General features: G+C 36.0%; 1 protein-coding gene across 4 annotated transcripts in view; it reads left to right on the top strand.

The window, feature by feature from the left end:
* NAA50 (N-alpha-acetyltransferase 50, NatE catalytic subunit) overlaps positions 1 to 23,397 on the top strand; it is a 27,535-nt gene extending 4,138 nt beyond the window's left edge. Inside the window, exons 2-5 of one of the 4 annotated variants that reach the window (XM_004036075.5) lie at positions 18,289 to 18,425; positions 18,848 to 18,967; positions 19,416 to 19,482; positions 20,451 to 23,397. In XM_004036075.5, the coding sequence (XP_004036123.1) occupies positions 18,289 to 18,425; positions 18,848 to 18,967; positions 19,416 to 19,482; positions 20,451 to 20,628 (502 nt within the window). In that variant the 3' untranslated portion in view covers positions 20,629 to 23,397. Of the gene's footprint in view, positions 1 to 18,288; positions 18,426 to 18,847; positions 18,968 to 19,415; positions 19,483 to 20,173; positions 20,411 to 20,450 lie in introns of those variants that run through there. The other 3 variants (XM_019024123.4, XM_055381653.2, XM_055381652.2) reach the window with 3 other exon arrangements.

Below are 23,397 nucleotides of genomic sequence, written 5' to 3'. Positions count from 1 at the left end.
TTTTTCAGCAAAACCAAATGCTAGTCAGGCTGACGTAGCATTTGACACCTTTTATAAACCTACAGTTTATACTTCTTTCTGTGAAACAATTTGTGGTTTGTTGATTGAGATAGTGAATTTTAACAAATACTTTGTAATGTGCCCTTGCTGTGTTGAGATGAATTCATATAAAATATAACCTACTTACACCATAAGTTTTTTTTAAAAAATCAATGTACTGTTCTCTCTAATATAAAAGAAAAATAAAAGGGAAGTAATTTATAATAAAATTTATTTCAGTATTTAATGATGTGGCACAACTATGCCATAAAGCATAAGATCAAGTGTTTGCATCTATCTGTAAATAGAATCATCGTGTAATTTAGAAAGTATGTCTGCTGCCTATACAGTTGTGTGCATTGTTGACTCATGTTGTGTTGCCATTAGTGGTGTAATTTCTTCCTGAAATTGCAGACAACTCTTAGTAAAGCTCTAAACAAAGAATAATCAATACTTTCTGAGTTGGAAAAGATTTTTTAAAGTCACTTAGTAGTCCAAGCACTCATCTTATTGAATCAAGATATATTCCCTGTTTATCATAATTTCAAAGATCCTTACTTCTGTTGTGTGAATATTATTGCACATGTGATCAGTAGAGTGGGAAGTGTTATTGGGACTCCTAATTTTTTCTTCCAGGTACTGCCTGTGGCTTTCAGCTGTGTGCTATCTGAAGGGATACTCTTTCTCAATTATTCAAATGATTGGCCTTCATCTTTTTTTAAACGCAGCCTGCAGTAACCAATAGAATACCAGTAGTAACCAGTAGACACATTCTTCCCATCGTGAACGTGAGAGCTATATTTAAGTCTATTCAATGCCTAACTTAATGGCACAGTTTTATTGTTCTGTCTAGTACAGTCGTGTCTAGCTACAGTTGGCGATTGAGCAGTTGAAATGTACCTTGTGGTCTGTGGCATAGTTGCCATTTCCCGGGTAAGATATCTGCAGTCTGTGTACTGAGGACCTGGAGCAGGAATGCTGGGCAGCTGATTTGTTTCACTGTTTTCCAACATGTAGTAATGTTCACGTTTTGAAGCCAAATTATGTGTATTTCTTTGATTATCCTTCATGCAAGTATAGTCATCCACATAACTTTCTGAAAACAATTAATGCTGTATGTGGACAGCTTGTTCAGTTCAGATTCTCAGACACTGAAGAAGGGATTAGAAAAGTAACTGTTAATGTTATGTAAAAGAAGGAGATACAGTGTCTCAGTTTGATAACATCGGTAAAGTTCAAAGTGATAAAGCTTCTGTTACCATCACTAGTCCTTATGATGGAGTCATTGAAAACTCTAGCATAGTCTAGATGATATTGCCTATGTGGGGAAGCCATTAGTAAACATAGAAACAGAAACTTTAAAGGGTACTGTTAATTTGTTTTACCAAATTGATTATTGTCCACCTTTTGTCATTGGGTCTCAATTAAAAGTGACTTTTAAAAAAAAAAGAAAAAATGTGCCTTGTATGACAGAACTAAATTTTAAATTTTAAAGTGTGAAAGCTGATTCTCAGCTGGGTACTGTGGCTCACACTCGTAATCCCGACACTTTGGGAGGCCAAAGCAGGAGGATCACTTGAGCCCAGGAGTTCAAGACCAGCCTGGGCTATAACATAGTGAGACCTCATCTCTACAAAAAAATAGTAATCATAATTAGCTGGGTATGGTGGTGTGTGCCTGTAGTCCCAGCTACTTGGGAAGTCAAGTTGGGAAAATCACTTGAGCTTAGGAGGTTGAAGCTGCACTGCATCGAGGCATGATAATGCCACTGCACTCTAGCCTGGGTGACAGAGGGAGACCCTGTCTCAAAAAGAAAAAACTCACAGTTATTGGTCCGTTTTTATGTTTGAAACAACTTAGATATGTGGATCTACTGCAGATTTTGTGAAATGTAAATACAGATCGAATATTTCTAAGGAAAATGAGTAGCTGAATTGGGCCGTGCTGTAAGTGTAGTAAACTGGATTTTAAAGACTTGGAATAAAAAAAAATTTTTAAGGTAAAATAAGTTTTATTTTGACTACATGTTGAAATGATTTCTCCCCCTTGTAAATGTGGATGCTAAACTTGAATGAAAAAAAACTTTTAAGGGAAAATAAGTTTTATTTTGACTACATGTTTAAATGATTTCTCCCTCTTGTAAATGTGGATACTAAACTTGAATGAAAAAGTTTTTAAGGTAAAATAAGTTTTATTTTGATTACATGTTGAAATGATTTCTTCCCCTTGTAAATGTGAATACTAAACTTTTTTTTGTTATATCAAGGAAGTCTTCCCAAGATATTAAAACATTTTTAAATTTTGTATGTCACTTGTATATCTGTTGGACGGTCCTGTGCTAAACCCATAAAAAAGCCAAAGTTGTATAAAACAGGATCTTTTCCCTTAGAATCTACTTCCCATCCCAGATGGTAGATATTTCTAAATGTTTCAACTTGTGGGCCAACAGAAGGTTTATGGCTGTTTATACCTCTGTGTTGAAGGATTTTGAGGCGATTCTGGTTTTTTGGTTAAAGTGTTGCCATTCAGTCACTTGGTCTGCTGTGAAAGGGTAGGGAAGAGGTAATTGGAAGTATTCATCTTTCTTGAGCTAGTGCAAGCTATATTCTGCCTCTATCAGAAACTTGTTTTCCAACTCCAGAGGCTTCTTACCTCAGTCACCTATAGTGCTGTAGTGAATGCTTGTTCATAAAACTACCTGACACACATCGTTAATTACTTCTTTTGGATAATTTCCTAAGAATGAATTTTCTGGATCAAAAGGTACTGACATTTTTAAAGCTCTGGTGTTTCTTGCCAGTTGACCTCCAAAAAGATAGTAGCAATTTATTCTGTCAGCAATGTATGAGAATGTCCTTCTCTTTCCAAGGGCTAACGAAAGGGAAGGGCACGTGGAAAAACCTCAGGAAAACATATTGTGGCTGACATTTCAGCCATGAATGGTATAAATTTTCTTTGCGATGCGTTCAATACATTTAAATACATTAAAATGATAGAAATAACTAATAGCTTCCTTACAAGTTGTCTTTGAGTAAATATTCACATTTTGCTTTAACTCTGGTTTTACTTTGCTGATTAGGTGATAAATGGCATTTCCTTTTTAAAGATTTGATGATTATTTAGTGAAGTTTGGACATATACCATTTTTACTGGTCATTTTGTGACGTAAGTTGTTTATAACTTACCCAGTTATTAATTGGGATGATGATTGCCTTAACTTCAAATTGTAAAACAAAGATGATATTCTTTAGAGAGTAGGGGTGAGACATTAGGGCCCAGGTCATTTGAAATAAAAATTTTTAGAGGTGAAACTTGTTAAACAAGGATAAGCAAGGAAAATATTTTGTACTTAGGAGCACTTCAAACACTTCTTTTTCCAGAAAATTAGGGCATATTTAAAGGTATGTTTGGGTTCCCCTGCTTCTAGTGTATATAATTTGTTACTTATTTTAAAGGAAACTTACTATAATGCAAACAGCATTGAACTAAAAGCAACCAAGTTTTAGTTTTATGTACCACAAATGATAGCTAGCAGTAGGGTCACTAATAAAGGTGTTTCAACCTCTGGGCCTTGGTTGTCTTTTAAGGGAATGGCTTGAATCTGAATAGGAATGGCCAAAGATTCTAGCTTGTGTGCCAGTTCTATTTTGTAGGTATCTGGGGAAGCAGAATTAACAGAGATTAAAATAGGACATAAAGAATACATAGAAAACTAAATTTCTCTATTGGATGAACGGTGGGCTCTTCATAGATTGTAGAGGTAGTTCTAATTTCTTATGGAAAGTGATGCTGTCGCTTTTGGATGTGTTGAATTTGAGATTCTTGTAGAGATCACCAGTAACCAGTCAGAAATATTGGCTTGGATTCAGAGATTTGGAAATAAAAACATTAACATTTAGATGGCAGTGAAAGAAAAGCCATAAGCTGGCAAGGAGCTTTCTTAACTGAATATGTGGATGACAGTGGAAACAATTTTCCACAGAATAATTTGATTCTTTTTAGGTTATATTCTTGAGCAGATTGTACCCATGTGTGTATTTAGCATTAGTAACCAACCATATAATTGCTGAGATTTTTATACCTCTGATACTTGCAGGCATACTGTTTGGAGAGCTGATCCACCCCACCTTCGCTTTTTAAAGAAATAGAGTCAGGGTTTTGCCATGTTGCCCAGGCTGGTCTCGAACTCCTGGACTCAAAGGATCTGCCCACTTTAGCTTCCCAAAATGCTGGGATTACAGGCCTGAGCTACCATGCCCAGCCCCACTTTTACTTTTAAAATTACTGCCAAACCTCTAGAACAGTAACTGCCAACTAGGGCAACCCCCCACCCCCTCTTCCCAATTATTGGTAATGTCTGAAGACACTTTTGGTTGTCCTAACAGGATGTAGGAGAGTTCTGGCACCCAGTGGGTAAAATCTAGGGATGCTGCTGAGTATTCTACAGTGTACCAGAAAGGCCCTTTACAACAAAGAATAATGTAGCCCCAAATGCTAATGTTGAGATTGAGAAACCCTGCTGTAAAATCTAGGTAAGATGGAACTTACTAAAAGTAATTTAGTAATTCCCTGAAATAATCTGAGATCCTGCCCTAAGTCTTATAGTTTTATAGAAGAGGTAAGATACAAGAATAAGTGTTTGTAGCAGGGCAGAGGTGCCTTGTAAGGACAGAAACGGTAATATAGTTCATATGAGGTAGAAATCTCAGTGGGTGACAGGTGACCTCATGAGCAGTTAGTGTTGAAACTGTGTGATAAATTCTGAATGGGCTTACTTTCAGGTTGAAGGAATTTATTTTCCAGAGGAATCACTCTTTCATGTAATTTACTACAGGGTAAGAGTTTAGAAACATTACTGCTAGCAAAGAAAAAATTACCTCCCTTCTAACCCCTTGACATTTTTAAATCAAAGGACCATTTGATCCTTACTAAAAGATGCTTTGAGTTTTGTGCAAATGCACCTTTATCAGTATACGTCAGAAAAATGTTTACCGATAGATCTCTCTCCCTTTTTTAAAAAAGTGACCTTGAGGGGTAAAGGTCACTCCTTTGACAGAACATGGTGTGACTGATCTTGTGCTACAATGGAAATTAAGAGACATAGGCTTGATTCTGGCTTTATCCATAACTGTCTGTATAACTATGGGTACATTTGTCTCTTGGGGGTTTAGTTTCATCATCTGTAAAATGAAGGGGGAGTAGATCCAGTCCAGATCAAATACTCTGCACAACAAATGAACAGGCAGTTAAAATTATGTGCCAAGGTACTCTTAATACTCACTAAAAGTATAAACAGGCTTTAAGCTTTCTCTATACTTCATTTTCACTTTTTGTTATATAACTTTAAAACTCACACTTTGAGCCTGGTGTGGTGATGTGGTGCCTGTTGTCCCAATAGCTCAGGAGGCTGAGGCTGGAAGATCACTTAAGCCCAGCAGTTGAAGGCCCCTGGGCAATATAGTGAAACCATCCTTCTTAAAAAAAACCACTTTTTACCGAGACCCACTTTTGTGGAGTCATATCCCCATCTTGTGGCCTTTCAGAATATTGCTACTAAATGTTTTTACAATTATGAGCATAATTGGCAATGGGTTGAATAGCTAAAAACATTTGCGTCCATAATATCTGACATCGCTGTGCCAAAATTGAGTGTGCATTAACTCATCACACTGCTTGATTTATAGGCCAAGGGTAAAGTTTTCCTACTAGCATAGTCTAAGCCCAGAAGTTATGTACATGAAATTATAATCTTGTGGCACAAATTAATAGCCAATGGGAGTCTATAAAGAGGCAGAAAAATAACTGCATTTTTCACATTTAAGGACTTAATATAAAGTATCTGTAGGCACTTTGGCAGTAGCGGTTTCTTATTTACATCACAGTCTGTCCCACTTTTCCTTAGTCTAAAAATTCTGGTATGAAAATGCCTTGGGGTTTGATTGTTATGAATCTGAAAAACAAGAAAAAGTAGCACATCACACCAGTTTACTTGATCTGAGAGAGTAATTTAGTGTATTTAATAACAACTGTCTTCAATTTTCTACAGTTAGGGCTGTAAACTCTACTGCCAACAGGAACCACGTAAAGTAAATCAGTAAAGCAAGAGAAGCTGCAATTTGAGACTTTATGTAAAATCATTTCATTTAAATATTAGCATCGAACTTAATGTAAAAACCAGAAACAAAAAGGAAAAACTGTGAATCAGGCCAGGCACGGTGGCTTGCGCCTGTAATCCCAGCACTTTTGGAGGCCGAGGTGAGAGACCAGGAATTTGAGACCAGCAGTTGGAGACCAGCCTGGCCAACATGGCGAAACCCTATCTCTACTAAAAATGCAAAAATTAGCCAGGCATGGTGGCGGGCACCGTAGTCCCAGCTACTCAGTAGGCTGAGGCATGAGAATCGCTTGAACCTGGGAGGCAGAGGTTGCAGTAAGCTGAGATCGAGCCACTGCACTGTAGCCTGAGCTTCTGAGGGAGACTGTCTCAAAAACCAAACAAACAAAAAACCTGTGGGTCAAACAGATGTGACCACATGGCTGATTTAACTCTCAGGCTGGCAATTTGTGTCTTATATACAGAGTAAAGGTCTTAAACTACTGATAAATTAAGATAGTCTACATTGTTACATTATATTACATTCTTAACAGAAGTAAGCAAACAATTCATGATCCATTGTAATCATATAGGATAGTTTTTCCAATGACCCATTCTCTATGCCCATCCTTAGCCCTTGTTTCCCTCAACAGATTTCTCAGATTTAGGAATTTACGCACATGCCGTGGGAAATTTAATTTAGATGGGTGTTAAATTTGGATGATGATTTACATAACAAGCTTAATTACAAAAGTAAAGCTGCCAAGGTGGAATTTGAGAATCTGAATTTTTAACTGGCAAGATGATTCTGGTATATAACCAGGTTTGGGATCCATTCTTTGATTTTGTAACACTACTCACTCTCCAGGTTTTTTCCTCCCTTCTCTTGAACATTGTTTCTTGGACATCTTTGTAGGTTCCTGTTCTTTTACGTCTAAAATTCAAGTGTTTCTTACATTCTTTTCTTTGACCTTCTTACTACAGACATCCTTGGTAGTCTCATATAGTCCCATAATCAAAGGTTATATGCTATGAATTAGTTATGTTTCAGGAAATAGCTGTCAAAGCAATGTGTTATAAAAGAGAATTCTTTCATTTAAAAAGTCCAAGTGCATTTCCCTTTACTACCTAGTTTTTATTTAACATTAGCATTGCTTCAGTCTCATTGGGTAACATTTAGACTGCATTATATAAATCATTTTTAAAATTGCCCATTCATACCTTAAAAGCGTTTGACACTAGTTTTGATGGAAAAAAAAACTATCAGAACATGTATTTATAGGTGTTTATTCCAAAAGCAAAGATGATAACAGACTGTCTGGACACTGCTGAAATTTGGAAGAGTGATCTGGTACTTAAATGGAAGGCTCACTCATTCAGCTCTCATTCAATTTCTGTTCTATATAAACTGAAGCCTTGTACAGCTGGGGATTGATAAATCGTGTTTTAAATGTTTGAAGGTCTTGCCTCCTTTTACTTGTTCATATAGTAAGAAATAAACGAGGAATCATTTACTTTCTACTTTGAGTTTTAGTATCAAAAATAACATGCCTGGAAAGTACTGCAGTTTGTTGTACCTTATATAATGAGTAATGTTTGTATTTTATTTAACTTTTTGTTAGGGATTCTTTTTCAGCTTTTATCTTAGATCCAGGGGGTACATGTACCAGTTTGTTACGTGGGTATGTTGCATGATGCTGAGGTTTAGTGTACAATTGATCTTGTCACCTGGGTAGTGAGCAAGATACCCAGCAGGTAGTTTTTCACCTCTTGCCCCTCCCTCCCTTCTCCGTCTTCTAGTAGTCCCCAGTATCTGTTGTTCCCATCTTTATGTTCATATGTACCCAGTGTTTAGCTCCCACTTATAAGTGAGAACATGCAGTATTGAGTGTTCTGTTACTTTAATTTACTTAGGATAATGGCCTCCAGCTGCATCCATATTGCTGCAAAGAATGTGATTTTGTTCTTTTTTATGGTTATGTAGTATTCCATGGTGTATGTGTGGAAATCTTTAAACATTTATGAAATGAAACAGTAGAATGAGCCCCATCAATCAACTACAGTAAGTAGGATTGATTCCCATTTTATTTCATCTTTGTTTGACCTATACTTTTCCCTTTTCCTTTTTTGCTGGGGCACTTCCAAAAGAAACTCTAGATGTAGTATCCTTTTCTATCTCTAAATACTGTAATATTTAATATGAATATTTTTTGTCTTTTTTTTTTGGGGGGGGGGGACAGAGTCTTGCTCTGTCACCCAGGCTGGAGTGCAGCATCGTGATCTCAGCTCACTGAAACCTCCACCTCCCAGGTTCAAACGATTCTCCTGCCTCAGCCTCCTGAGTAGCTGGGATTACAGGTGTGCGCCACCACACCTGGCTAATTTTTGGTACTTTTAGTAGAGATGGGGTTTTGCCATGTTGGCCAGGCTGATCTCAAACTCCCTAACTCAGGTGATCCACCTGCCTCAGCCTCCCAAAGTGCTAGGATTACAGGCATGAGCCACCATGCCTGGCCTTTAATATCTTTAATATGAATCTTTAACGGAGAAGGATTTTTTAAACAATTACAATACCTTGTATTATCTTATGATCTGATATCCAGTTTGTACTTATTTTCTGTCTTGTAAATGTCTTTTAAAAATAGATTTTTTTTCACATTAGAATCCAGAAAGGTTCACAAATTGCAGTTGGCTGAAATGCCTTATCTCTTACGCTAATAGTTCCTCCACTAATTAAAAAAAAAATTGAGTAGTTTTAGATTTATAGAAAAATTGCAGAGATGCTGTAAAGAATTCCCAGTTTTCTCATATTACTAACACCTTACATTAGTATGATACCGTGGTAAGAAAATGAAAAGACAAGCTACAATTGAGATTAGTTGCAAAATCATCTGTCTGATAAAGGACTTGTATCCAGAATATATAAAGAACTCTTACAACTCAGTAAGACAAGCAATCCAATGTAAAAACAGGAGTACAAAATTAGTGTAAAAATTCTAGGTTTATTCTCAGGGCTAAACCATGGGCAAGAGATTTAAATAGTGATTTTACCAAAAATATATATATATATAAATAAATGGCTAATAGCCATACAAAAACATACTCAACATCATTAGTCAGTAGAGAAATACGTCCAATGAGATATCACATCACACCAGTAGAGTGGCTATTAACAGAAAGGCAATAAAAGGTGTAGAGAAACTGGAACCCTAATACATTACTGATGGAAATATAAACGTCACAGCCACAGTTTAGAGGTTAAATGTCTGAAATGGGTTTCACTGGGCTAAAATCAAGGTGTTGGCAGACAGAGTGATTTTAAATAGTGTCCTTCAAAAATTATCATCTATCTGGAACCTCAGCATGTGAGCTAAGTTAGAAATAGGGTCTTTGCAGGTATAATTGAGTTCATATGAATTAGAACAGGTCCTAAATGTAATGACTAGCGTCCTTGTAAGAAGAGTAAAGGAAACAGACACACCACAAAGACAATGTGAAGATGGAGGTAGGCTGCCCCAAGCCTGGGGCCACCGAAGCTGGAAGGGGCAAGGAAAGATTCTTTCCTAGAGTTTTGAGAACATGGCCCTGCTGACAGCTTGGTTTTGGACTTCTAGCCTCCTGTACTATAAGAGAATAAGTTTGTTGCTTCAAGCCACTGAGTTTGTGGTAATTTTTAAAGATAGCCCTAGGATACTAATACAGTAGGATTGTGTTTCTCCTAGAGGCCCTTGAGAAGAATCTTTCCTTGGCTCTTCCAGCTTCTATAGGCAACCTGCATTCCTTAGCTCCTGGCTCTTCCTTCATCTTCAAAGCCAGCCATAGAGCATCTTAAAATCTTTTTTGTCTGAATAGTATTCTGTTGTCATATCTCCTCTGTTTATTAAGGACTTATGTGATTATATTAGGCCCGTCTGGATAATCATGGTTGATCTTCACATCTCAAGATCTTAATCACATCTGCAAAGTCTGTTCTTCCATGTAAAGTAACATATTCAAGATTCCTGGGATTATGACATGTACATCCTTTGGTTGGGGGTGAGGGGCATTATTGTACCTACCACAGACCGTTTTTTTAAAAGCTAAAAATATTTGTCATACAACCTAGCAATCCCACTTCCAGTTATCTACCAGAAAAAAAACTAAGGCATATGTCCACACACAGACTTTTATGCAATATTCATAGCAGCATTATAATAGTCAAGATACACATACAGCCCAAATATCCATCAGCTGGTGAATGAATAAACAAAATGTGGTATAAACTATACCAAAATAGAATACTATTCAGCAATAAAAAGATCAAACTGCTGACGTGTTAAAACAGAGGTGAACATCAAAAGCATGCCACATGAAAGAAGCCTAGTGCAAAAGATCACTTTTCTTGTGTGCTTCCATTTATATTAAATGTCTAGTAAAGGCACATTTGTAGAAAGAGAAAGTAGATTTAGTGGCTGTCTAGGGGTAGGAAAGGGGATTGATTGCGGATGCACCTAAGGAATTTTGAGACTGTAATGAGAATGTTCCAAAACTGAATTGCAATGATAGTTGCACAACTTTATAGTAAAAAAATCACTGAAGTGTGCACTTAAAACATGGCTTTTATGGTATATAAATTATACCTCAAGAAGGCTGCTTAAGAAGAAAGAAATGAGGGGGATTTAAGAAAGAGGGAGTTCATATACCTAAACGTAAAACGTCTAGAGAAAACATAAAAATCTTTGTGATCTTGAGTTAGGCATATTTCTTGAATACAACTCAGAAATAAATCCATGAAATAAATTTGTCGAAATGTAAAACTTTCCCAAAAACAATAAGAAAATGAAAAAAGCCATAGACTGGTAAAAATTCTTTGCAACATACATAACTTACAAATGACAAGTATCCATAATACACCCAAAACTCAAGAAAAACCAGTTTTTAAAAAATTGACAAGAAATGTGAACTGATTAATTTATCAAAGATGATACATGAATGGCAAAGAAATACATGAAAAGATGCTCACTTCATTTATTATTTAGGGGGATGCAAATTAAAAACCACAATAAATTGTCACTACATACCTGTTAGAATAGCATAAATTTTAAAAGTTAACAATGCCAAATGCTGATGAAGATTCAGAACAGTAGAACTCCTATACACTTAAGACCCAGCATTCCCACTCCTAGGTATTTACTAAGAGAAATAAGAACTTATGTTCATACCAAAACTTATATGTAAATGTTTATAGGAATTTTACTTGCAGTTACCTAAAATTGTAAACAACTGCCCTTCAACAAGAGGATAAATTTACAGTACATCCACATAATGGAATACCATTCAGCATTAACAAGGAATGAGCTATTGATATGCACAACACCGGGGTGAGTCTCAGACATTATGCTAAGTGAAAGAAACCAAACAAACAGCTATGTATTTTGTGATTCCATTTATGTGACATTCTCGAAAAGGCAAAACTTTGGGGAACAGAAAAGAGATTAGTGGCTGCTTGGGAGTTGAACTTTAAAGGGTCATGTGGGAAGTTTTGGGAGTAATTAAATTGTATATTTTGGTAATGGTTACATGATTATATGTATTTGTAAAAACTCAGAACTATACACCAAAAAGATGAATTTAATTTTATGTAAACTTTAAAAAGTTTTTTTTTTTTTTCCGAAAGCCAAGGAATCAATCAAAACTGATCCCCATAAAAGGCAGGAAAATGAAGAACAGTTAATACTTGGTACAAATAGAAAATTGCAAGCTGATGGACTTGAATCAACTAAATCAGTAATTCAATAATTACATTAAATCTTTTTTTGAACAGTCTAGCTCTGTCACTCAGGCTGGAGTGCAGTGGTGCGATCTTGAGATGGACTTGAATCAACTAAATCAGTAATTCAATAATTACATTAAATCTTTTTTTGAACAGTCTCACTCTGTCACTCAGGCTGGAGTGCAGTGGTGGCGATCTCGGCTCACTGCAACCTCTGTCCTTGGGTTCAAGCAATTCTCCTGCCTCAGCCTCTCAAGTAGCTGGGACTAAAGGCACGCACCACCACACCTGGCTAATTTTTTGTATTTTTAGTGGAGACAGGGTTTCACCATGTTGGCCAGGCCGGTGTTGAACTGGCTTCAAGTGATCCACCCGAGTCAGCCTTCCAGAGTGCTGGGATTGCAGGTGTGAGCCACTGTGCCTGGCCCATTAAATCTTAATGGACCAGATAACTCCAATTGGCAGATTAAAAGAATAAGATCCAACTATATGCTATTTACACACACTTTAAGGACACACAAGGAAAAGTAAAAAGAAAAAGAAAGGTAAAAGATAGAACATGAAACTTTGATTTGAAGGAAGCTGTAAAGCCAGGCCTGGTGGCTCATCCCTGTAATCCCAGCAGGGATCTCAGCCTGGGAGGCTGAGGCAGGTGGATTGCTTGAGTTCAGGAGTTCAAGACCAGCCTGAGCAACATGGTGAAATCCTGTCTCTTCCAAAAATACGAAAACAAAACAAAACAAAAAAATAGCTGAAAGTGGTGGCATGCATTTGTGGTCTCAGCTACTTGGAAGGCTGAGGCAGGAGGATCTCCTGAGCCCAGAAGGCGGAGCTTGCAGCAAGCCAAGATTGTGCTACTGCACTCTAGCCTGGGCAACAGAGTTGAGACCCTCATCTCAAAAAAGAAAGAAAGAAAGAAAGAAAACTGTGTATTAATGAACAAAGTAGACTTTAAAACAAGGAGTATTGCCAGCAAAAAGGAGGGATATTTCAGAATGATAAAAGTGTCAAATTATCAACAGTAGTCCTAAATATTTGTGCACTTCCTAATTTGAAAATACCTGAAGCTTTCTTTTATTGATTGAATGAAACGCATTTGGTTTGAACGCAAAAAGGAAGAAACACTTCCAAACTTTCTTTGAGGCCAAGATAACCCTGATAAGAAAACATATCAAGAATATTACAAGGGCTGGGTGCAGTGGCTCACGCCTATAATCCCAACACTTTGGGAGGCCAGGGTGGGCGAGCCTATCACTTGAGGCCATAATTTCAAGACCAGCCTGGCCAACATGGTGAAACCCCATCTCTACTAAAAATACAAAAATTAGTTAGGAGTGGTGGCACATGCTTGTAATGACAACTGTTTAGGAGGCTGAGGCAGGAGGATTGCTTGAACCCAGGACGCGGAGGTTGCAATAAGCTGAGATTGCACCGCTACACTCCAGCCTGAGCAACAGAGGGAGACTCCGTCTCAAAAAAAAAAAAAAGAAAAGGAAAAAAGTGTGTCAAGAGTAAGCCTTTTTGAGATACCATGTGAACAAAGACTTGGAGTTAACATATTCTGCAGCCAAGGATGGAGAGGCCATCAATTGACAGGAAAAACTGCAAGCAAAGCATATTTTGGGACAAAGATTTGAAATTGTTTGCAGTATGTTCACTTTAAAGTGTCTGCTAGAGATTGCTTGGATCTAGGAATGTAGAGTTCAGGAGTGAACTATAGGCTAGAGACAGAAATTTGGAAATTGGCAGCATTAAAGCCACACAACTACAAGATTGAATGAGATCACCAAGAGAATAATTACAGAGAAGATAACCAAATGAGTCCATATATGAGGCCGTCATAAAATTGGTTCTTTTTCAGCTTCCGCATTTATACACAAGCACACTTGATGTTTTAGCCATATCAAACTGACTAATTTTCGGACTACATCATTGCTGTTTTGTTCATGTTTTATTAGACTGCATCTCTTGCCCTTCCACGGGATAAGCTAGTCGTTCTTCAAGATGTTTCCCATTGTCACCTTCATTCTAGTATTATTTTTGTACTATATGTACGTACACTGTTAGTAGCACATTGTATATACCTGTCTTTCCTACCAGATGTAAACACCTTTGCATTCCAGATGCATAACACATAGATATTCAAATATTATTGAAATATAATTGATTTATGCTTTAAATAGGCAACTCTATTATGTTCATAAGAACTTTAGAAAAATTTAGATTGACAGAATTTTTAAAATCTCCATTAGGTTAGGTTTTTAATAGAGACTTTGGACTTTTAACTTAATTTTTTATAGGTTATTCTAACTAAAAGCTTTTTGGTTGTTTACATTCAAGTAATGTTATTTTCTTGACATGTCTACATATCCCGTATGCTTATGCCTTTTTTTTTAAACTCCATGTTCCTTGCTAACTTATATTTACAAGTTGATTATAGTACTTTGATATATTTAGAAAATCCATGTCTTAAAATAATTTGGAGCTAAGTGATCAGGATTACAGAAGTATTCCATTTCAGTCAGACATATCATGTTAATGAGAGTTAAACTATATTTGAAGCTCAGTTTTGCTGACAAGGTTACATTAAGTGAACATTTTGAAATTGTTCTAGCATATTTGTTTCTTGCAAAAATCAAATTAATTTCTCAAAAACAGCTTAATTTTTCCAACAGCTACCAAACAATACTTATATCTCAAATTTGTTTAAAGCGTGTATATACGTATATATAACGCGCATAGAAAAATATTGGAAGACTATCAGCAAACTTATTTCTGGCCATATTATTGCAGGATATTTTCCCTTTCTACGTCATTTCTATGGTGTGCTTTAAAAAAAAAAAAAAAGACATGTATTTTTTTAATTAGGGGAAGATTAAGCTGCCTATTCCCTAATGGTTCAATATTGTTTTCTCTATTTAGGCTTTATCTGGCCACCCTAATGGAAACTTTTTTTAGTAGTTAACTTTTATTAGACTCATTGTAGCACAGTGCACTATAACCACTTTTTCTTCTTGTATGAAGTCAAGAAATACCTGGTATTATTCTTTGAAAACTGTAAGTATGCTTGAAGCCTAGTTATTACCTACAAATGATTCCTAAAGTTTTAAAAACCTGAGGTTCTTTCATTTATACTTTAGAAGCTTGACTTTTTAGGTTCTTAAGTTACTATTATTGTTGATACTTCAACTTCATAATGTAATTTTAAATCACTTTTTAAATACTAAGACTTTTTTTTAAATGAGATGCTCTAAATTAATATAAACGGTATATAAAAAAATTACTACACCCAACTTGTGGCACTATGGTAAGTTAAACAGGAGACAGTGTAGATAAGATGTGATCCCTGTCAGCTACTGCATTTTTAAAGGATCCTATATTTTGGCCAGGCACAGTGGCTCACGCTTGTAGGCCCAGCACTTTGGTAGGCCAAGGTGGGCGGATCACTTGAGCTCAGGAACTGTAGACCAGCCTGGGCAACATGGTGAAACCCTGTCTCTACAAAAAATTCAGAAATCAGCTGGGCGTGGTGGCATGTGCCTTCCTCAGCTACTCGTCAGGCTGAGGTGGGAAGATCACTTGAGCCTGAGAAGCGGAGGCTGCCGTGACCTGTAATTATGCCACTGCACTCCAGCCTGGGCAACAGAGCAACCCTGTCTCAAAAAAAGAAAAATAAAGGATTCTATAGTTTACAGGATAACAGTATCCACAGATTTTTCTTTCCTTCTTTCTTTTTTTTTTTTTTTTTTTTTTTTTGAGGCGGAGTCTTGCTGTCTTGCCCAGGCTGAAGTACAGTGGTGCAATTTTGGCTCACTGCAGCCTCTGCCTCCTGGGTTCCAGCGATTCTTCTGCCTCAGCCTCCCGGGTAGCTGTGACTACAGGCACGTGCCACCACACCGGGCTAATTTTTGTATTTTTAGTAGAGACAGAGTTTCACCATATTGGCCAGGCTGGTCTCAAACTCTTGACCTTATGATCTGCCCACCTTGGCCTCCCAATTTTTTTTTTTTTTAATGTGAATGGTAGATAGTGGGGAAAGTGAGCACAGTAGATTTTAGTCAGAAAAGTGTTATGAAGAGGGGGAGTTCTGTGAATGAGATGTAATCTACTTAAAGAAAACATGAATTGCATACAGGGAATTCATTATGGTTGTCAAATACTTGGGATGAGAAAAGACTATACTTAAGTGACTAGAAGTTGGAAGAGACTATAACAAGAAAATGTCTATTTTTTTATTTTTATTTTTTTAAACTTCCTATGGTGCTGAGGGGTTTTTTAAATATATAAATCTCTTACCCTTTTACTAACATGTTTGTTTATTTAATCTGTGTGGTTGCTAAGAAACTATGTTCAGATTTTAGGAAGACATACAAGACATGAAAAGATCATTGGTTGCAACAAATAATACAGATTAGTGGTATAAAAAATAATCAAGGCAGGAAGGCTAAAGTTCCAAATGAGCTAAGCCTTTCAAAACTGCTAAGTATGACAGAAACGATGCTTTATGCTGTCTTTTGTGTTCTTCATACAGACTACTTAAATAGGGGGTAAAAGTCTCTTGTTTTTGCCTCTAACTCCTTACCAAGTAGAATGTTCTCCAAACTGGACATTATAGAGTAATACATCTTAGAGAACTTTGTACTATAAGATAAAATATTACATCATATTCCTCTCTATCCAGATAAATCAAATTTAGAAATTTCTTTTTTTTATCTGTAATTGTTGCTGTTTTTTGTTTTGTTTTTGAGACAGTCTGTCACCCAGGCTGGAATGCAATGGTACACAATCATAGCTTACTGCAGCCTCGACCTCCCAGGCTCAAGCAGTCCTCTCACTTCAGCCTTCTAAGTAGCTGGGACCATAGGTGCACGCCACCACACCTGGTTAAGTTTTTTTTTTTTAAATTTCTTACAAAGTTTTGTTATATGCCCAGGCTGGTCTTGAACTCCAGGGCTCAAAGGATCCTCTCACCCCGGTCTCCCAAAGTGCTGGGATTACAGGCCTTCATGCCCAGCTGTTGTTTTTTTTTATTTTTATTTTTTATTTTAATCTAAATTTTAACATTTCAAAATACAGTTTTTAAAATTACAATTTCTACTACAAATTAAAATCCTTTCAAGCATGTTTCTGTATATGTTAACAAAAGTCCGTTGTTAAATATAGTTGAAATGTGCTTTTTCTCTACAAAACACAATACGCTACAACATCTTTTTGGGCAAATAATACGGATGGAGCAAAAAAATTGTAGAATGCTGTCAGGTTTGCCTTATCACATTTGATCCGCTTTTAACAGTAGTGAAGTTCACTTCAGCTATTAAAAATTCTTTGTTTACAGCTCTGCAGGCAGAACAACTTTGATACTTTGTTAGAAATTGGAACTGAAACTTTTTCACTTTAATCTTTTCCATGGAACCAATTGTTTTGATTACAAGTGGTTTCTTAGGAATGCTCCTTTTATTAGTCGTTTCTCATGCTGCTAATAAAGACATACCCGAGACTGGGTAATTTATAAAGGAAAGAGGTTTAATTGACTCACAGTTCCGCAGGGATGGGGAGGTCTCAGGAAACCTATATAAACATGGTGGAAGGGGAAGCAAACACATCATTCTTCACATGGTGGCAGGAAGGAGAAATGAGAGCGAAGCGAAGGAAAGCCTCCTTATAAAACCATCAGATCTTGTGAGAACTCACTATCATGAGAACAGCATGAGGGCAACCGCCCCCATGATTCGCCGGGTCCCTCTCAGGACATGGGAATTATGGGAACTACAAGATGAAATTTGGATGGGGACACAGCCAAACCATATCACTCCTGTTGCTTTCTTAATGGATAGTTTTCATCCTGGGGTGATTTTCAAGATGGTGGATTCCTTTGTTTCGTTTCCAGCAACTCTGGTTCTGAAAATGGGGTATGTGTATCCAGGAATGTGAATTTTGCATATCACCTCTGTGGCTCTGATGTAGGTAGTTCATAGACCACGGTTTTCATGAATAGAATGTGCATGGTATTGCATACCTCCATTGTTTTCTTAGAATAAATTACTAGAAGTAAGATACTTGGACAAAGGAACTGTAATTTTACCAGAAATAGGTGTATCTAAATTTTTCTGAACTATGAACTACAAGGAAAATTTTGACACTTGTAGAATGTTTTTCTGGCCTTTGTAGTAGTTGTTGTGTACCATATTTGTCCCTAAATGTATGTAATTATATGAAAGCTATGAGTGGAATTTGTGTTGAATGACTGTCAAAATTTGCTTATAAATGATAATTTGCTTATAAATCAACTCTGAAAGAGTTGGATTTATCAATCATGTAAAAAAGACTTGGTACCCCTTTCATATGTTCATATTAACAAATGGGGCTAATTATGTTTTATTGAGTACATTTTGATTTGTTCCAGTAGCCGGATCGAGCTGGGAGATGTGACACCACACAATATTAAACAGTTGAAAAGATTGAATCAGGTCATCTTTCCAGTCAGCTACAATGACAAGTTCTACAAGGATGTGCTGGAGGTTGGCGAGCTAGCAAAACTTGGTATAATATAGTTTTTTTTTGTCCTGCCTTCTTTTCTTTCTTTTTGTTCTTGAACCCTAGTTTTTTATAGAGCAGAAGGAGTTAACTAATTTAGTTTGCTTATTTTATAAGTGAGGAAATGGGAGTGGTCTAGGTTGTGAGAAAAATCTCAGAGAAATCAGTTGAATAAAATAGTTGAATTTTAAAAAGAAATGCTTAGTGTTCTTAGTGTATACCTGTGTGTTTTCACTTTTTAAGCTATACTCTAGAGGAGGCTTAAACTTCCTAAGATGGCATAAGAGCTTTGAGATCATTGATATTCATGAAATAGTTGATGAAATTTAATGTTGATAGGAACAGTGTAGTCCTTTAAAAGGGAAAAAGATTAAATGTGTTATTCTGTCTGTCTGTTCAACATTATATCTTTATGTTTTCCTTGGCAGCCTATTTCAATGATATTGCTGTAGGTGCGGTATGCTGTAGGGTGGATCATTCACAGAATCAGAAGAGACTTTACATCATGACACTAGGATGTCTGGCACCTTACCGAAGGCTAGGAATAGGTAAAAAATGTGGTTTTTTTACTTCTTCAGAGAAGCATAAACATATTATTTGTTAATGTGTCTGACCTAGTAAGTTAATTTGGGTCTTTTTAAGGAATACTGAGAAAGGGTTACTGAATTATGTAAAAAATGGTGAAAAATAACTAATGTTTATTAACATAATTCTATTGGAAGCCCTACATAGATTTGCTGTTTACGTCCCCTTCTGCTTTTTCTGTTTTTCTTCTACCCGGAAGTGCTTGTTTAAAAAGGTTAGTCTTCTGCTAACAGTTTTAAACATACGTAGCTATTGTAGAGAGAGAACACAACTTTGGAGAATAAGGATATCTAGTGTATACCTCATAAATTCTTTTAGGACTCAATAAGTAGTTCAGATGGCAAGTGGATAGATAAATAATTTAAAGGTTGATTTATGAAGTCACGTGTTTGTTATTTATTTTATTAACAGGAACTAAAATGTTAAATCATGTCTTAAACATCTGTGAAAAAGATGGTACTTTTGACAACATTTATCTGTAAGTAAAATAATATTTAATGTTCTTATCAAAGGGGTTTAATTGGCAGGAGAAATCTTTACTAGAAACTTTAAAATCTGGTCACTTATTGTGCCTTTGGAAACACTGTGGAAGTAGTTGTTACAAAGTATTCGAGTAGTTGTTAGTTTTGTTTAGTTTTGTTTTATTAATAATAGTAGATTAGGAACCTGAGATAGAACACATTGCTTTATTATATTAGGATGAGAGCTCCAAAGTCACAGGGATGAAATCAGGATTAAAACTCAGGCCTTCAGAATTCAAGACTATTAATACTACTTTTCTCATGCAAAACCTTGTGTGTTTTGTTCAAGGCTATGTTGATAGCTTTGAACATTGTAGTAGATCATTTGTAGTAGAGTTTAATAATCAAAATCAGAGATTACCTAGCTGAGATTATACTTGAATCTCAAGAGGCTGTAGATAAAGAGTTATGACTAAGATCACAGTCATGGATGTTCATAATTTAGTTTGGCCATGTGAGAGATTGAATTATACAGTGTTACTTTGGGAGTAATTGAGAAAGCTTGCGTTTTTAATTTTTAAAACATACCATGTATTTTATCAATCAGAAGGAAGATATATCTTCAAGCTTTGAGACCCTAGTTTTTTATTTTTCATCATTTTTTTTCTGTGTATTAATAGGGCCTTTTAATCATTTATCCTCTTACAGTGAAAAAATTTTGATAGCTGTGGTACTTTTCCCTTTGTTGACTACAAGAATAAACACTGAGCCTTCTAATCTCAGCCAGCTGCCTTACAAATGTAAAAATTAGATTAAAAGTGTAAAATTGTCATCAAAAGGTTTTAGGTAAGCATGCCTAACCTTTGTTGATTACTGGTAGTTGTAAAGAGAATGTAACAGATGTTTGGAGCTATCTGTGGAGAATGCTTAAAACTTGATGAAACCTTAATTTTAATTTTTTTTCTGATACTCTCTTATATCTCAGGCATGTCCAGATCAGCAATGAGTCGGCAATTGACTTCTACAGGAAGTTTGGCTTTGAGATTATTGAGACAAAGAAGAACTACTATAAGAGGATAGAGCCCGCAGATGCTCATGTGCTGCAGAAAAACCTCAAAGTTCCTTCTGGTCAGAATGCAGATGTGCAAAAGACAGACAACTGAACAAATTACAAATGAACTTTCTTGCACTTGCTTGTCGCCAAATAAAAGAGAGGCCCATTGATTCCTCCCCCACCCCAACACTTTTCTTTTAAAGCTTTTCTCCCTCCTTGTTCTTGTTTTTCCTTCTTCCTTTCCTTTTCTCTAAGAGTTTTAATACTTTCAAGGACTTTAAAAAAATAATCATGTTTGAATTGTTTTCTCTTATTTTTGTGAGGTGGTTTGAAGGAAAGAAAAGGTAGATCTGTTTAGTTTTGCAGTTAAAGTTAGATGGTCCTAAAAATGTAATTGTCAAATAATTTCAAATTTAATGTCCTGTTTTCACATTGAAGGGCAGAGCCTACAAAACATTGTATATTTCAAAAGACAAAAAGAAGCAGCAGCAATATCTTGTTCTCTAATTCATAGACAAGTTGAGTGTGTTTGTGGTACTTTGGGTTTTTAAACACTTTGGGATACTAATCCCTAGACATTGCCTTCACTCCACCTTTAGTCCTTCTGAGCACTCTCTCGGGAGTTGGAACATTGTTATCCTTGTAAGAAATACTAAGCTTATGTTGATTTTTAAGCAATTATATCTTCTCTTCTTGCTGGTGGGTGGGGCAGTTTGGTTTAGTGTTATACTTTGGTCTAAGTATTTGAGTTAAACTGCTTTTTTGCTAATGAGTGGGCTGGTTGTTAGCAGGTTTGTTTTTCCTGCTGTTGATTGTTACTAGTGGCATTAACTTTTAGAATTTGGGCTGGTGAGATTAATTTTTTTTAATATCCCAGCTAGAGATATGGCCTTTAACTGACCTAAAGAGGTGTGTTGTGATTTAATTTTTTCCCGTTCCTTTTTCTTCAGTAAACCCAACAATAGTCTAACCTTAAAAATTGAGTTGATGTCCTTATAGGTCGCTACCCCTAAATAAACCTGAAGCAGGTGTTTTCTCTTGGACATATTAAAAAATACCTAAAAGGAAGCTTAGATTGGCTGTGACACAAAAAATTCAATTACTGTCACCTAATGCCAGCTGTTAAAAGTGTGGCCACTGAGCATTTGATTTTATAGGAAAAAATAGTATTTTTGAGAATAACATAGCTGTGCTATTGCATATCTGTTGGAGGACATCCCAGATTTGCTTATACTCAGTGCCTGTGATATTGAGTTTAAGGATTTGAGGCAGGGGTAATTATTAAACATATTGCTTCTATTCTTGGAAAAATAGAAGGGTAAAATGTTAATAATACAAACGTCACTGTGACCTCCTCCACTGAGAGGACTGGTTTATGCCAGATCATTTTCCGGCACACAGGGAGTGGCTTTGACAGGTTGATAACTTTGTAAGATGGGAGACATCTGAAATATTCATGTTTTCCTTTTGTAGTCCCATCTCCACTATTTAGAAATGTTCTCAGACTTTAAAATAATGCACAGGGCTTGAGCTTTCTGTCATTTGACTTTAAAAGGAAGTTTCATTCATATTTATCCTCTTATGTAAAATTGTGGTATAAAGTCTCATTTCCAAATATGTTAAATGACAAAATTATTTTATAAAATGTTTATGCACACTTTATAACCTTAAGTTTTCATTTGAGAATGTGAAAGTACAAAGTGCAGTAGACTTCAACAATCTTGAGTGCCAAGAATAATACAGAAAAAGAAGACAGTTGATGAATGAGTTTATAGGGTTCTAATCTTAAGATGGTAAAAATGTAGAAAGACCTTGCTGGTTTTTTGGGGGTATTCGTTTCTTAAACAATCCAAATCTAAGCTTGGAAGAAAAGTTTAGTGTTAAGCACCTTTATCTTCATGAATAAGCTTCAGCTTGCTCTTGGCAAGAGAAGAGTGCTTGAGTTACAGAAGGCATAATTAGTTTGAAGAATGCAGCAGCCTTTTTGTAAACTTCCCAGATATCAAAATAGACTTTGGTATATAAATGGTTTTCTGAGATGACACTGCCTCTATTTCTATAACCATTTCACCTGGACTATCTAATCAGTCCTATGAATGTATCCCTAAATGTGGTTATTGAAAACCGAATAGCTGCCTCATGACAAGTACATGTTATTTAAGGAGGAAAAAATATTAAATTTTGAATTGAGTGTGTAGGCTCCCTATCATTATATATAAAGTTTCTTTTTCCACGGTAGTCAGTGACTTAACCTGAATTGTAAATGTTTGTAAAGGGTTAATTGTCCTACATCAAACTTAGTTGAATAATTCCATCCACTTATGGAGGAGGAGGAGAATGTGGAAGAGGTAAAAAGCTGGGCACAAGTTCATATGCCTATGAGTCAGTAAAGACTGAAGTAATGTCCTATGTTGAGCTGGTTATTTTGATATATGATAATTATCTTTGAAGTAGAACAATTCTGTTAACTGGAAAATCACAGGATATATCCATCATATTTTTCAGGACAGATAGTTTTTACTGTGGGGCAAATAGGTTAAAATTACACTGTATGGTAGTTGCATTTAGGTTTTAAAGCAAAGAATCTGTAGAGAAATCTATGCAATATATAGTTTGTCCAGATTAGCTTTCATTTGGGGAAGGAAGTTCTGAAATATCTAAAGCAGTTTACTCATCAATTGAAAAGTCCTCCAAAAAGAGAACTATTGGGAAACCATGGTGTGTGGTGGTGGAAAAGAAAAGCTCCCTCAGTTTTTTGGAGGGAATAACTTTAAAAAAATACTTAAATGGCTAAGTTTACTTGGTGCAGTTAAGAATTAAACTTGTCAATTTTAACATTGCTGTTACATCTGAAATAAACTTATGTGATGTTCTGGTA

This window comes from Gorilla gorilla, chromosome 2 (assembly GCF_029281585.2).
Source record: "Gorilla gorilla gorilla isolate KB3781 chromosome 2, NHGRI_mGorGor1-v2.1_pri, whole genome shotgun sequence".
NCBI lineage: Eukaryota > Metazoa > Chordata > Mammalia > Primates > Hominidae > Gorilla > Gorilla gorilla.
The sequence above is the reverse complement of the archived record's forward strand: the minus strand, read 5'-3'. Positions and strand labels throughout refer to the sequence as shown.